This window comes from Lepisma saccharinum, chromosome 11 (assembly GCF_977018435.1).
Source record: "Lepisma saccharinum chromosome 11, izLepSacc3.1, whole genome shotgun sequence".
NCBI lineage: Eukaryota > Metazoa > Arthropoda > Insecta > Zygentoma > Lepismatidae > Lepisma > Lepisma saccharinum.
The window spans coordinates 21,348,191-21,362,499 of record NC_139239.1 but is presented as its reverse complement, the minus strand read 5'-3'; the positions used below and the strand labels follow the sequence as shown (position 1 = coordinate 21,362,499).

Genomic DNA, 14,309 nt, shown 5'->3' with positions numbered 1-14,309 from the left:
ATGTCATATGCAATCATTATGTGTAACATGTGCATGCATATGATGGGAAGTAATCAGATGACAATGATCATGTTGCACTCCCTTTCCTTTGAACTTCATTTTCGTGGAAAAATATTGGCAATATAATTATTTTACTACATTTTGCTATTCATAATTGAAGGGTTATCTGGAAGATGGTTTTAAATCAGAAAACTTAGTTTGGAGGTATTCAATGAAAACTACATACATCCTGAATCTTTTGCTAGAATATGACAATATTCATGTATACTGTAGGCAAATATACATGAAAATTGTGATATTCTAGCAAAAGATGCAGGGTGTCTGCAGTTTCCATTGAATAGCTCCAGTGTTACATCCTTTTTCCACCTAATCCTTCAATTGTAAAAATATTCTTTCCAATAGTTCGACCCCCACCCCCACCCCTCAAAAAACCCTTGTGGTGCTTTCAAATAGCAAATTGTCTGTAAAAGTAATGATAATTTTTATTAATATGGTATTTCTATAAATAACCTTGCATGATTCTGTCAATTCGTTATTGTTTTCATGTAGTTTCTTCTTCATATTTTTAAAAAATATATACTTAATATTAGAGCTGAGCTGATACTGATGTCAATGTATCAGTATCGACCAATACCAGTGGTGTCGGTATCGGAAAGTATCAGCTGGAATTCATCTACCGATACCAGCCAATACTTTTCAGACATTTTGGTCTTTCACAGGGTCTGCAAAAATGCCATGTGACATTTTCGCAGTCTTATTATCCTGGAAATAATGAAAAATTCAATCTTTATTATATATTTTGCACCAAATTTGCATGAAAAACTGGACCTTGTGATTCCATAACATCAATTTTATCATTCTGATGTAATTTTGAATATTCTAAAACAAATTTATTGGTAAATTGATGCATATAACTGGAGAAGAATATTTATACACTAATACTGATCAATATCTTGAACAACTTTTAATCTCTGCAATTTTCAAGTATCGGTATCAGTGGGAATCGGTAAGAGTATCGGCATCGGTTCAAAGTGGTATCGGCTCATCCCTACTTAATATATAATCTGAAGCCACCAGATTGCATGCATTAATAAATGAGGCAAATGAACCATTAAAGTCAGTAAAATTTCATACTTGTCCCTCTCTTGTTAATCATCACATACAACTGAACCAACAATGTGGTTGAAATTCTCAGCATAAACCAGTTATGGCACATTTAACATGCTCTGTAAGTCAATGGATGAAATCATGCAAATTCAACGGCAAATAATCAACAACAGTGTATATATACATGCAGGGAAAAATATTCAGATGCCTAATTCATATCATATGGCTAAATAGAAATCTTCAAATCAAATTTCTGCTTCACAAAGCTGATCAGTCTATACTTTTTACCTTCAAAGGAAATTCATTTTATATTGATTGCAATATTCTTCCAATCTTCTACAGTGAATTAAAATCTCAAATCAAAATATGGTGAATTATTAACACAATTTGTAAATATACAATCACTTTAAGTTTTGCCCAGCATCGTAAATTAATATATTTCTCACAAAACATTAAGCTTTGTATACCACCCATTAAACATTTTTCCAATCTCAAGCACTGGGTATCTTCTCAATGACCAAGGAGTATATATATAAATGATAACTACTTTCCAAGAAAACATAAAAACTAAAACTATTCTCCTGCGGCAGAAAGAAATATTACATTCTATTTTTTTTTTACATTTGGGAAACAATGGTAAAAAGAATCAAAATAGGAAACTGAATATATCTATACTCATTAAACTTTTAAATTATCAAGCTTACATCTTTCATTTATCTTATACCAATATTATTAAAAAAAATATCCTGAAAAAGTAGGATTTCTATACAAGAATTAAATACACTAGCATAACCACAACAAAAAACAATTCTGTACAAATCTCCACATCTACATATAATGTACATTTAAATGTCAACAAATATAATACTTAAAAGTGTGACAGAATTATACAATAATCAGTCCAATAAAACCCTTTGTTTTCTCACTATATATATATATAGGTATGTATATAGTATTTACAATATCTTACACATTAGAAAAAAATGATACAGTATTAGTGGCACAGTGGTTAATCAACACCAGCGAATCCTTGGGATCCTTCAATGGCTTTAATTAGTTTTTCCCTCAACTGCTGGTAGCTCTTGTATGGTGGCAAATCCAGTCTGTTGAAACTGAAAATACAGAGTATTCAGATCAGGGTATTTCATTTTAAAATATTCATACTACTATATTTCACAGCATAACTGCATATCAAAATTGTATAATGAATGACGGCCAGAGAAATGTAACAAAGTTATGAATATTTAGAAGCAACTCTGGTACACTGATGTGATTGATTGGTTGATTTGCTTTATTTTACTTCACCTTTTGTGCCACTTTTGGCTAATTTACGAAGATGAGGATGAGTGATGATATGATGAAACTGATGAATGGACACTCACAAATATCCATGACCAGGCTGGGATTCGAACCTGGGACCCCTAGCATCGTAGCATGAGGTGCTAACCACTCTGCCACGGGGGTCGGCTACACTGAATGTGATTAAGTTCATCTGGAATGCTTACCTATTAACATTTATAACTTCCGACACCTAAATTTCTAATCCTACGCCATGAGCTAAAGATAATACTGGCATTCTAGACCATTTCAATTATACTGACAACACAAGGATTGAAATGTGCATCATTATACAATCATAATAATAGAAACTTTAAAAGGTCCTTGGCTAGAAGTCTAAACCACAAATAAATCTGATTCACGTTTAAGTTTCTTACCACGTGTGAGCTCTTGGATAGTTTTCAGGGCATCCCCATTTTTCTATGGTGTATTGTTGGGGTCCGTTACTGCCATACAGTTCCTTGAATCCATTCATGGGCACGCGGGATGTTCCTGTTACGAACTGAAGCAGTCTAGCTCGCATTTCATTATTGAAAGACAGCAGCACCTAGTGGGGAGAAAAAGACTTTCACACAACATTCTTATAGTAATAATTTATTATAATGACAAAATTATCTAATAATTACTCTAGTATTACTGCATTACAAAAAGCACCTAAAATAATTTGAACATTTTACTTCATAAAAATAAACTTAATTCTTTCAAAACTAACATTACTCAGCCATTGATTCAAGGTCCATATATCAAATTGTTCTGGTGGGCTATCAGCATCCGTTCACTCAGTGGTGTCCCTGACAAACGTAATACAGCCATAATTCCACAAATGTTTGCACACCATGATTTGGCATACTAAACCTGGCCATACCAGCAACTGTATGTTTAGATGGAGACTGTAGTGGACTTGAACTTTCAAAAAATATGTCTGAGAGAAGGAGACAACAGATGGGTTAATGTTATATGAAGAAAGCAACAACAATGTCAGTGCTGAGTCATTTCAATAGTAATGTTTCCTTCCTTTCTTTTATTTAGCCCTCAGTGCAATGCTGTGTGGTGAGTGTTAAGAATAGTACTATTACAGGACGTAGGGCAAATATGGGTTACCACTCTTTTTCTTGCATACATGCCTCATCCTAATTAGACCAAAAACAAAACGATACCTGCATTGGAGCATGAGACATGTTTGCTCTATAACCTGAATGTAAAATTTTGTAAAATATAAAATTCACTCATCTCTTTTTGCATTTTTCATGAAAAATATATATATATATTTATGTATGTATGTATGTATGTATGAGTGTGGATCATTAAGTATCGCAGAACAATTTTTTTAAAAAAGAAGTTTAGTAGGTAAGACAACATAAATTATACACATTGAAACCACATCTTTTAGCTACATTTCGACATAGGAGTCAAGTCTTTCAACACATTTTTTTCCATTGTGGCACTAGTTTCAATATACCCTGTTCATAGAACTCTGTCAATTGGGAATACAGCCATCTGCACACAACCGATTGCACTTCTTCATCGGAATTGAAGCGTTGGCCACCTAGGAATTTTTTCATTGGGCCAAACAGATGGAAGTCTGAAATGTTGAACCCCCCTGACAAGGTTCTGAGATGGATCTGCCGGTCGTTGAGAATTGCCTCCTCAATGACTGTAACATTCCGTTCCGTTGCAGCTGTTACTGGTCGCCCGGAATGTGACGAGTCAACAAGGTTCACACGGCCTCTTTGAAATAATGTGCACCACCTGGAGATGTTGCTACGGTCCAAACGGTCTTCCCCATACACGCCCAACATTTCCCTGAGAATTTCACTAGTGTTTTGTCCTTTCGCCCACAAAAACGAACTACAGCTCTTTGCTTTTCACACGTTGACGGCAATAACATGTGTGCCATCTTTGTTAAGTAGTTCACGCTTCTGCCGCAAGAGTTATACCTGATCGAAAAAATGCCGTCTCTAGCGCGAGCTTCAAACTATACATCTGTAAAATTTCAACGTCCCAGCCACAATAACATCGCGGGAAAAAATTGTTGTGCGATACTTAATGATCCACCCTCGTATATCCTGTTTGCCCTTTCAAGTTTTTTCTTAATGCTTGTTGAGCACACCTCTGGTCACCACTTTAGCTACGGTAGTGTTGGTAACTGGTAAATATCGTTAGTAAAAAAAAATGCAATTCTTATTGGTTATGAATACGTTATCTCAAACTTTGTAAGAATCTGAGAATATTGTAATAAAGGAGGTGTGAAATTTATACTATCTGCCAGAATTGTTAAAAGTAACACAAAATTTTCACACCTGGAAACAAATGACAAAAAAAAAAAATTGTCAATCTGTTATGTACTTGATGATGACATTTTGTCTATTTTTTATGGTCTATGTTTTTGCTGTCAATGCTTTGTTTGGTTGATGTTTTATGTCCTTGACGATTGTACTGTTGATGTTTTATTAGCAATGATGATTTGATGCTACACCCCACTGATATTGGGATTGACACAAATTTGTTTTTATTTCTATTTTTATAATCTTCTTTTTTTCCATTTCTATCTTTTCTATTCTCTTTGTTCCCTTATTTAGTTTGCATATGTAACATCTCTATTTGGAAATAAAATGTATGTGTACTTCTGGTTCAAGTATGAAAATAGTGATTTTTTTCCTCATGAAATTTAATAAAGTTCGGCATCCTGGATGTAATGAGTCATTTTTAAACATCTTTTTGTAATTAACAAAGATCTTGAGTCTCAAGCAGTTATGTGTTGATTACTTTTTGAATTCTAACATTCAAGTTCAGTAGTGAGTACAGAAGATTAAGAATACGGAAAGAACATTTTGAAAACATGAAGTGTGGGAAAAATAACACTAAAAAGTTAAAGAAATAACAGAAAAATCAAGATTCCATCCATTATACCCAAAATACTACAGCCATGACAAAATGTACAAGTCTAGCATAAGAAAAACATTTCAAAGAAATGTTTCAAAGGAAAAAGAACAATCTTACCCTCCAAAACCACTGGATTACAATATGGTTCGGATGGTAGTCTCCTTTGTATAGTGTGTTCTGCTTCCAATCCTTGACATCGATGTTCTGTATTCCACACATCAAGAGCTCCAATTCATGTTCATCAAATATTTTGATTAGATTACGAGGGACAAGTGCATTAAAGCCATCCAGAAAAGCATTCATTTGATCTTCGACTCGTGAAACGAATCTCCACTGAATAACCAAACTGAAAAAAACAAACAAGAACCATTAGATTCAAATGTGGAAGCTTTCAGACGATAGCAACAAGGGCTCATTCAGTCTATGAGCAAGAGTTTGTTTCCAAGAGATACATGTCGCTTGTCACTTTGGTCTAAAAGCTCCCTAAAGATTTACTGAAAAATAAAAGCTATAAATACATAAAAAAATGCTTAATTCTATGTTAATTACTGCAAGAAATGAAGAGAGAAATAGACCAACAGCAAAGTTGGAGAGAAGAATTGATGATTGTGGAGAGAGTCAAATATCTGGGAAGCGTAACTGAAGGAAATGGAAGAAAACATGAGGATGTAAACACAAGAGGACAATTGGAAAGTGGATCCTATCAATGTGTTGAGAGATTGCTATGGAACATGAATATGGTATGAAATGGAAGGCATACTATGCACCTATGTATGGTATAATAGGTTTCAAAAACTAGAAACTCACCTGATATATTCATCTTTATTTTCATTAGTGAGAGGAATGTTAGCACCATTTGGTTTCAGTTCTCTCTGTGAGGTGTGTCCGAAACTTTCTTCATCCACACAGAATGTCAACTCAAGTTCCGAGGGGTCATTCTCCTTTATCCAAAGCAGTGAATTGTAATACTCTGAGTCCACACTTTCCATATCCTTCAGGTCTATTGTTTTACCAAGCATCATCTTGTAGAATGGTCTGATGAAAAATGCTAAAGAAGAGACAAGAGTGATAAACGTGTACTCCATCAAACAAACACTTCAAAATTGAACTCTCAAAATTATTTTGAAGATGCTTTCTTGTGTAAACCTCATAGGCGTATGCATGGTAGGTATTGCCCCTGTAATATTTTCACATGGGAATTTAGTGTAGGGGGATCTTATCGTCATTAGTAAACAATATTATTCTCTTTAAAAAGATGAATCATTTTGAAGCCAATGAAAGTTCCAAGCAATGAGGGGGCACTGTTTCTTACGTAATTGTAATATCTCACTTTATTCAATAGTAAATTCATTATTATTTAAATGCTCACACACTTTCTTCTTTAGATGTGCTACACATCTATCAGGCTGCAGAATAAATTGCTCATACATCGAAAATTAATAAATTATGTGTAGTTGTTTTGAATTCAAGTTTCCTTTACTCCAAGTAAATATGAGTTCCATTTCTGAATCAGAGGTATGGCATGTATAAAAAAACTGTACCTAAATTTACACTAAAAGTACACAGGAATGGGGTTTTCAGGATTCTAGACCCAACTCTGTTTTGTAGATATCAATACAGAGTTGGTAAAACAGTGAGATGAAATGTAGTTTTTCTTTCTCTGATGGAACTTTCATCAAGGCTTTTGGTCCACTTAATCATAGGGTATGTGCATGCCTATGGTAACATTAACTACTTACAGGCATCTTTAAAACAATAAAAATATATAAATTACACTTGCAAACATTGTAAAGTTGAGGTTTTCTCACAGCATACTTGTTAATGCTGGTGCCTTCAAGGTGATCAGGTTTGATTCCTCATGAAGGCACACTGACAGTCGTTGGAATTCCACTTTATATTGTAAGTTCGGATCCAAGGTGCTTATGTCGTCTTGATACAATGCCAACAGTATTTGTAAACACAACTGATTATTTTTGAGCCAAGGTGGTCCAGTCAGCAAGGCATATGACTGCCATGTGGGAGATCCAGGTTTGATCCCCAGGTGGAATAATCTCAGGTGGGAATTTTTCAGAGCATGCCCTTACTTCAGGTGGTTCTGGGGTTCATGCAGGCTTTCATAAAAAAGCATACGTGGAGGCAACCTGAGGGGTTGGGGAATAGAAGGGTAAAGAAGGCTAGAGCATGGTGCTAATCACATCACCTGCCTCAATGGCTTGTTGCAATGTGCAGAGGAAGGCTTTACCATATAAATTTATTATTTGGAAGTGTAAGTTGAACAGATAAAATGGATAAGGAAAATAATGAAGAATTAGCTGTATGATATTCATATTGGTGAATACCACACACACACATAATACTTTTCTGATACTTATCATCTACTACACTTCTCTACTTCATCACACAAGTTTTTTGAGGATCAGGGCATAATGAGTAATCCTTCATTGGGACACGATAGGCAAAAGTAAAATGAACTGCAGATGCTATTTCTTTTTTTATTGCCTAATGTATTGCTCTGTATTGTAATTTCCTAACCAGTGCACCTTGAAGCTACCATGTTACTTACTGCTCTGCCACTAGCAGATGATTTTCATGAAGAAAACCTGCTTTCAAGTTCATGTTTACTATTGTTATTAATTCCACTACACATATGGATGGTTACATGTAAAACATCAGAAAAAGAGAACTCACCATCCAACAATTTCCCATGGTAGACTGCCATTCCAGCAATTCTTCCTATAAATCTAAAATAGTTTAGATGCTCTTCATTGCACAAGCCCGAAAATGGGTTAATTTGTAATGTATAGTTGTCCCTGGAAATAACAATTATAGCATTAATTCAGTACAAAGATCATGCACATATCAGTATCGTGTAACATATTCAGCATCTTGTACAGTCACGGACACTTCTGGATCGTAACAATCCTATTGATTCCTAATGAAATCGTTACAACCCAGAAGTCTCTCTTCACAGTATAGAAACTTACGTGAGTGAGTATAATAGTCGTAACAATCCTTGCAAACGACGTTTCGCAAAGCTATGCTTCGCTTCATCAGGTTTTCTTATCAGTAAATAAATCCAGGATTAGGTATAAAAAAAAAAGGGTATTGGGATATAGAATGTAAAATTACATGTCGTTAAAAGTGGCATATAGGCTAGGAGATAATTCTAAAAGAACGATGTACCCATACTACCATACAGAATGAATGACTACTGTAGCGAACGAGTGCTACATCCTGAAGTATTTTATTTACTGTTAAGAAAACCTGAAGAAGCAAAGTATAGCTTCGCGAAATGTCATTTGCAAGGATTGTTACAACTATTATACTCACTCACGTAATTTTTTTATACTTTTTATACTGTGAATATATTTAGTGAGTAAACGCACAAATTTCAGAATGTACAAGTATCTGTGACTGTACAATTTAAAGGCCTGGAAATATGTTTGTCTGAAACTTAGCCTACAGTATGTTAAAACTTTATTGGGCCTGAAGATGGAAATGAGAAGTACGCGAAAATTACCTATTATAAAATACACCATTTGCTGTTTATATATGTACAGTGAATAATAATAAATTATATCTTTAATTTTGGTAATATGCATCTTATAACTTGTGGGAAAACATATAATCCAATGTTACAAAACACATGCACACTACTGTTTTTAATTTCTTTATGCAGATCACAAAATTTAATGCTTTCAGTAATTTCTAAGAGATTAACTGATAACAGTTTAAGAATGTTTAAAATGATTTAATGTAATTTCTCATTTTATATACATGCATTGCAACATAACAGTAAAGCAATTTCATTACGATCCAATTCAAACAATGCAAACCTTGTAGTAAACTTTGTTTTTATAATAAACACAATTTACATTCAAGCATTAACACATTGGGGTCTCACGACGGGCATAGCCCGCAGGGCACTTAAAGTCAATGTGGACGAACGACGGGCATAGCCAGTCCTGCAGTATGCAATCATTTTGTCGATTAACTACGGGCTATGTTCGTACTTCATCTCATGTGCGTGTTCATTCAAGCCGCTCTGTTGAAATTCCGACCCCTAGGTGACTCATGTGCTATTTTTATCTCGCACCTGGGACTGTTTGTGTTCTGGTTGATGTACGTTGCATTGTTTAGAATGGCGTCGTTAGATCCAGACTGCATAGCGGAAATTCCGCCTCAGAGTTTGAAGTTAGCGACGATTTTGATGATGCAGAGAATTTGAAGATTTGGAAGGTAGGTTATATTTGTAATAATTAATTGTTGACAATATAAACAGTGTTGCAAACTCTAGTATTTTATGAATGAAGTGAGAAGAGGTAATTTTTTTGGGTCTATTCATCTTGCCTCTTGCTTGATTCTCCTACATGCACTGATGTATTTTTAGTTTTTCCATTTATTATTTTGTATAGTGTATGTCACATGAAAATTTATTTTATTTATTTGTTTAATTTTTACAGATGACGCAGAACCAGCTGATACATCGTGTGGTCCTGTCCTGCAGCCACTTTTTCATACAAAAGCTAATTACCGGTAATTTGTAATTATTTTTTGTTATGTGCAGATGAGAAGTATTCTTATGCAAGATTCAAAAGATGCATTGATAGTTTATGTAGTTATTTATTGAAATTTCCAGATTACGAACTTAAAATATATCTATATTAACATTTGTTACAATGTTGTACTTTTTTTTCTTCACAAAACATTGCTGAAAAAATATTCAAAAATATCTGAAAATGAAAATAAAATTTAACAAATTTTTGTTCATTGAAAAGAGGAAGTTTTGTAGATTTAAGAAATGTGTGGTAGATAAAAACAAATTAAAAATATTTTTTCTATGATTTTTTGAAAAACAACAAAAAACTGCAGTCCAGAGGTAACAATGCTGTATTATGAGGCCAGACCCGAATGTGTTAACTGACCTAAATTACAAATACATGCACACCATATTTAATCTTCTCACTAGCCAATTATGATTTTTAATACATGCATGTTTTAACACACAACAGAAAACTTAAATTCTTACTCACATTGCAGAGTATTCAAACAATCCATAATATGGATTGAACATCTCTTTAGAAAGTAGGAAAAACCACTCTCTGGCTAATCCTCCATAGTCCAAGCCCACTTCTCCTTCGAATTCGACCCACAGTTTAGTTTTCAGCAACTCTACCCTATTTACACTGCTGATAATTCGATACGAGTCTTCCAGAATATGCTCTCTTCTAACTTTTATTTCAAATTTGTTAGGAACATTGCTCTGCAAATAAAAGGGAAATAAAACACAAGTCTTTACATTTAACAATAATTATTAAAAAAATAAATAAACAGAGACCTGAATTAAAAAAATATATACGATAAAAAATAAACTGTTGTCAGTAATTATGATAATTTGTTACTTGCCAACTAGACAAGCACATTAATAACCACCCAAATTGTTACTTGCCTACATTCTTCAGGAATGTAGCATTACCTTGGGTGAAATAGGTTAAAAACTTAAAAACTCATATGACAGTAGGAAATTATGTCTGGATGGTTACTCCCTCACTGTCGGTGTATCTCTGCGGCTGTTCACTCCCTCACTGTCAGTGTATCTCTGCAGCACCATCCAGGCCTAGATGGAGCTGCACATCTTCTTTTTACGGCACGTATTTATTTATGCTGACAACATGTATCATAAAGTCCAATTCACAGAATTGCGATCACACCACAGTTGGTATAGAAAGCAATCTAAGCAATCTTATATGACCAGAAGAAAACACGAGAGCAAGAAAAACCACGTGCTACCATATCAAATACTCTGTAGATTGATTGATTTGGTGTTGTAAGTCCACTTTATGCACAGTAATTCTAATCGGGACTGGACCTACAGTTTAAAGTGGAATCAGAACCACTATGTGCCTCCACCGAGTATCGAACCCGGTACCCCTTGATTACAAGGCAACAACGCTACCACTGCACCATAGGGAAGGCCCTAATACTCTGTTGAATCAATGCCGAAGTGGTTTGGACTGTTTTCAGGGAAGAAGGTGATCATTCATATCTGATTAGCAGCTAATGCTATTCTTACGTATCCACACTAGAATGTAATAGTTTTTCTCTCAAAACTACAACAGCACTAAAGAATAGAGAAAATAATTTCTCTGTTCATGCTTTGTCATGAAGATTGAAAATGTTTCTACCAATTCTGTGCAAATTACATTTGTTCATTTTGTGTTACAGGTAAAAAAATAAGTTCTACTTACAGGTTTTCGCAACTGTGACTTGAGGTATTCATACTTCCTTTTGTAGTCTCTTGAATAAGGTACAGCCTAGAAAGTAAAAATACAATATGCTGAGAGCGATCCAATTCAATTCTTATGCCAAACTGGAATTATAACACTTAAGGGTAATGTATACAAATAAATACAGCAAATGTGACATTATCTCTCAGCATTTCAATTGCAGATGGTAAATTCGTCATAGCTATTGTTAATAGGTAGTGAAAATTGTTGGAACCAACTAGGAATCAAACTGGGTTCTTTGGCGTTCCCAATGCTCAACCAAGTTAATCCTTAATTCATATATAATTTTCATTATCCTTGTAAGAAGCTCTTATATATTATTTATGTCCCTGACAAACAATTGCAGTGAATGCGACAAAATTACTTACTGGGCCAGCAATCTGGGGATTTGACAGTCTAGGATCTTCCCATTGGGTTGTTCTGGTATCTAGGAAAGAGAAAGAAGCAACAGTTCTACAAACAAACGATGCAATAATTCATTCACAATTAATTACAACTTATGACAGTAAAACAGTTCTTACGTCACGTGACGGCAACGGAATCATCAGAGCTGGTCGAGAGACGACGGAAGGGACATGGTTGAAGTTCTGCTGGCGCTACTCGCTGTGTCACAGCAATGATGATGATCTCAGAGATGGAATCGAGAGCTTGGAAGAACTCCTAAAGTGTTTTTTATCGTGCTGTTTATATGTTTTTGTATTTTTAACAAGTAATTACAAACTTGTTGGACTTTGTCCCTAAATGTGAAATCAGTGGCAGAATCAAAACAAAACATTCTCCTTTGTCATAAAAGCATGATTTTTTTTTGTTTCTATCCCAGACAAGAAAAACACATTTCTCTTGCCGTCCTCTCACTAACAGTTTATACATTACTACTTGGCACACATAGGAGATTAACAACAGAAATTTTAGCAAAAAATTCAAGGTTCAACCATGACCTGCCAGTGAAAAATCGGGTAAAACCAAGGCTGGTTTGGTATCTAAGAGTTTTGTATACCAGAGACCTGGGTTTGAGCCTTATTGGGCCAGCATTTTGCACTGAAATTTCTACATAGTTTATGCATTGGCTTGCTTGCTGGTATCTAATAAAACACAACATGAAGAGAGGACAAGCAAGCAATGTTGGCAATTCTTTGTTGATTATTGTTCTTGGTGTATTCTCATAATGTTTTTATCAATAATGTTGAATTTTGGTAACAAAATGCAAAGATGCAATCTATCATTTTAATCTAGACAACTCACAGAAGTGAGATCACAGGAGGTTGGTGCTGAATTAATAAACAAAATTTTACAGCAATCACATACATTCATTTAACTATTGTAGATGTAAAATAACAGCTCCCCCAATAGGGTTTAATTTTCCTTGCGCAATTGTTTTTAAACCATTTCCACTTATTCTGGACAAAGACAGCTACTTCTCCCATTCACTTAGCATTATTGTGGTTCTACTGTCCTTGACATGTATTTGATCCCAGCTACAACTGGCACATTAACTTTGGAACATTTATAATTACTGTAAATAAAGCACATACTACATTGGCTCTTTGTTTCCAGAGACATCGGATTCCCATATGCATGGTGATAAACAACTATAACAGAATTGCAAGAACTACACTGAGTTTACAAAGGCATTCAGACAGTCAAAAACAAGTTTTCAACTTACTATGATCAATAAAAAATATTCGACCATCCGTATGGATTCTCTCCTCCCATCCTTCCGGTAATGGACCCAACTCATCTTCCGGTCTCCTGTTTGGCAGCTGGTTCTGATTGGGCATGGGACTTGGCCGGCCGGTTCGTGGATCCACCCATGTGGTTGTTCGCACATTGTGATCAATGAAGAACACTCGCCCATTGGGAGCAACCTGCATTGTCCATCCTTGTGGAAGCCCCTCCGAGCTAACCCCTGAGTTCTGAACCCGTGTCTCTGTCGGTGACTGCTGGAACGGAACCACTGCTCAGCATAAATGCAATTACAAAATCCACAGAACTGATATAAACGCAGGAGAAGAGAGAAAAGAACTATGGGGGAAGAACAATGCAGGAAACACAGAAAATCCCTAAGCCAATGGTACTATTATTAAACCCAACTGACTTAAAGTAGATAACACAATAATCTTTTTTAAATTATATTCAAAATTAGCCCCCACCCCAGACATAAATATTGTTAAACCAGAATACCCTCCCCAATCTGGTAAAGAAAATTATTTCACCAAAAAGAATTAATAAACAAACACCAGCAGTAATCAATATTGAAGAACGTAGCCACCAGTTTTTCAGTTGATCCATTTCAAAATTTCTGCATTTTATCAAGTATCTAAAGCAACTTCATTCTGATTGTTTTCAGCTTTCATGCAAACTATACTGCTATTGCTATAAGCATATGTTCAATTTCAATTCTAGTTATTGACTACATTGCCAATTTTCACAGGCTAGAAAGATTCTCTCTCTCACACGCACGCAAAGGGGAAGGGGGGGAGGGAGATAGTAAGATATCCCTACTACCTGGTTTCCAACAGCAGAAGCTGTTTTCTTGAATGTGAATCACTGGGAAAAAATTTAAAATATTAAAATAAATGAAAACTTTGCAATTTTTGCAAAATTTCCCAGGAGACACTGCACAAGTGTTGCAAACAACTTTTGTGTACCTTGTGAAATATTAAAACACCAGAAACTTTTTGTTGCCAGGCAGTG

General features: G+C 35.0%; 1 protein-coding gene across 2 annotated transcripts in view; it reads right to left on the bottom strand.

Moving 5' to 3' along the window:
* Nucleotides 1-1,466: 1,466 nt before the first annotated feature.
* Nucleotides 1,467-14,309, bottom strand: part of Nedd4 (E3 ubiquitin-protein ligase Nedd4) — a 44,045-nt gene continuing 31,202 nt past the window's right edge. The window contains exons 10-18 of one of the 2 annotated variants that reach the window (XM_083130800.1): nucleotides 13,279-13,555; nucleotides 11,984-12,042; nucleotides 11,577-11,642; nucleotides 10,362-10,591; nucleotides 8,017-8,138; nucleotides 6,136-6,376; nucleotides 5,446-5,674; nucleotides 2,823-2,992; nucleotides 1,467-2,219 (exon numbers count right to left, since the gene is read on the bottom strand). In XM_083130800.1, the coding sequence (XP_082986926.1) occupies nucleotides 2,117-2,219; nucleotides 2,823-2,992; nucleotides 5,446-5,674; nucleotides 6,136-6,376; nucleotides 8,017-8,138; nucleotides 10,362-10,591; nucleotides 11,577-11,642; nucleotides 11,984-12,042; nucleotides 13,279-13,555 (1,497 nt within the window). In that variant the 3' untranslated portion in view covers nucleotides 1,467-2,116. The remainder of the gene's footprint in view (nucleotides 2,220-2,822; nucleotides 2,993-5,445; nucleotides 5,675-6,135; nucleotides 6,377-8,016; nucleotides 8,139-10,361; nucleotides 10,592-11,576; nucleotides 11,643-11,983; nucleotides 12,043-13,278; nucleotides 13,556-14,309) is intronic. The other variant, XM_083130801.1, reaches the window with a different exon arrangement.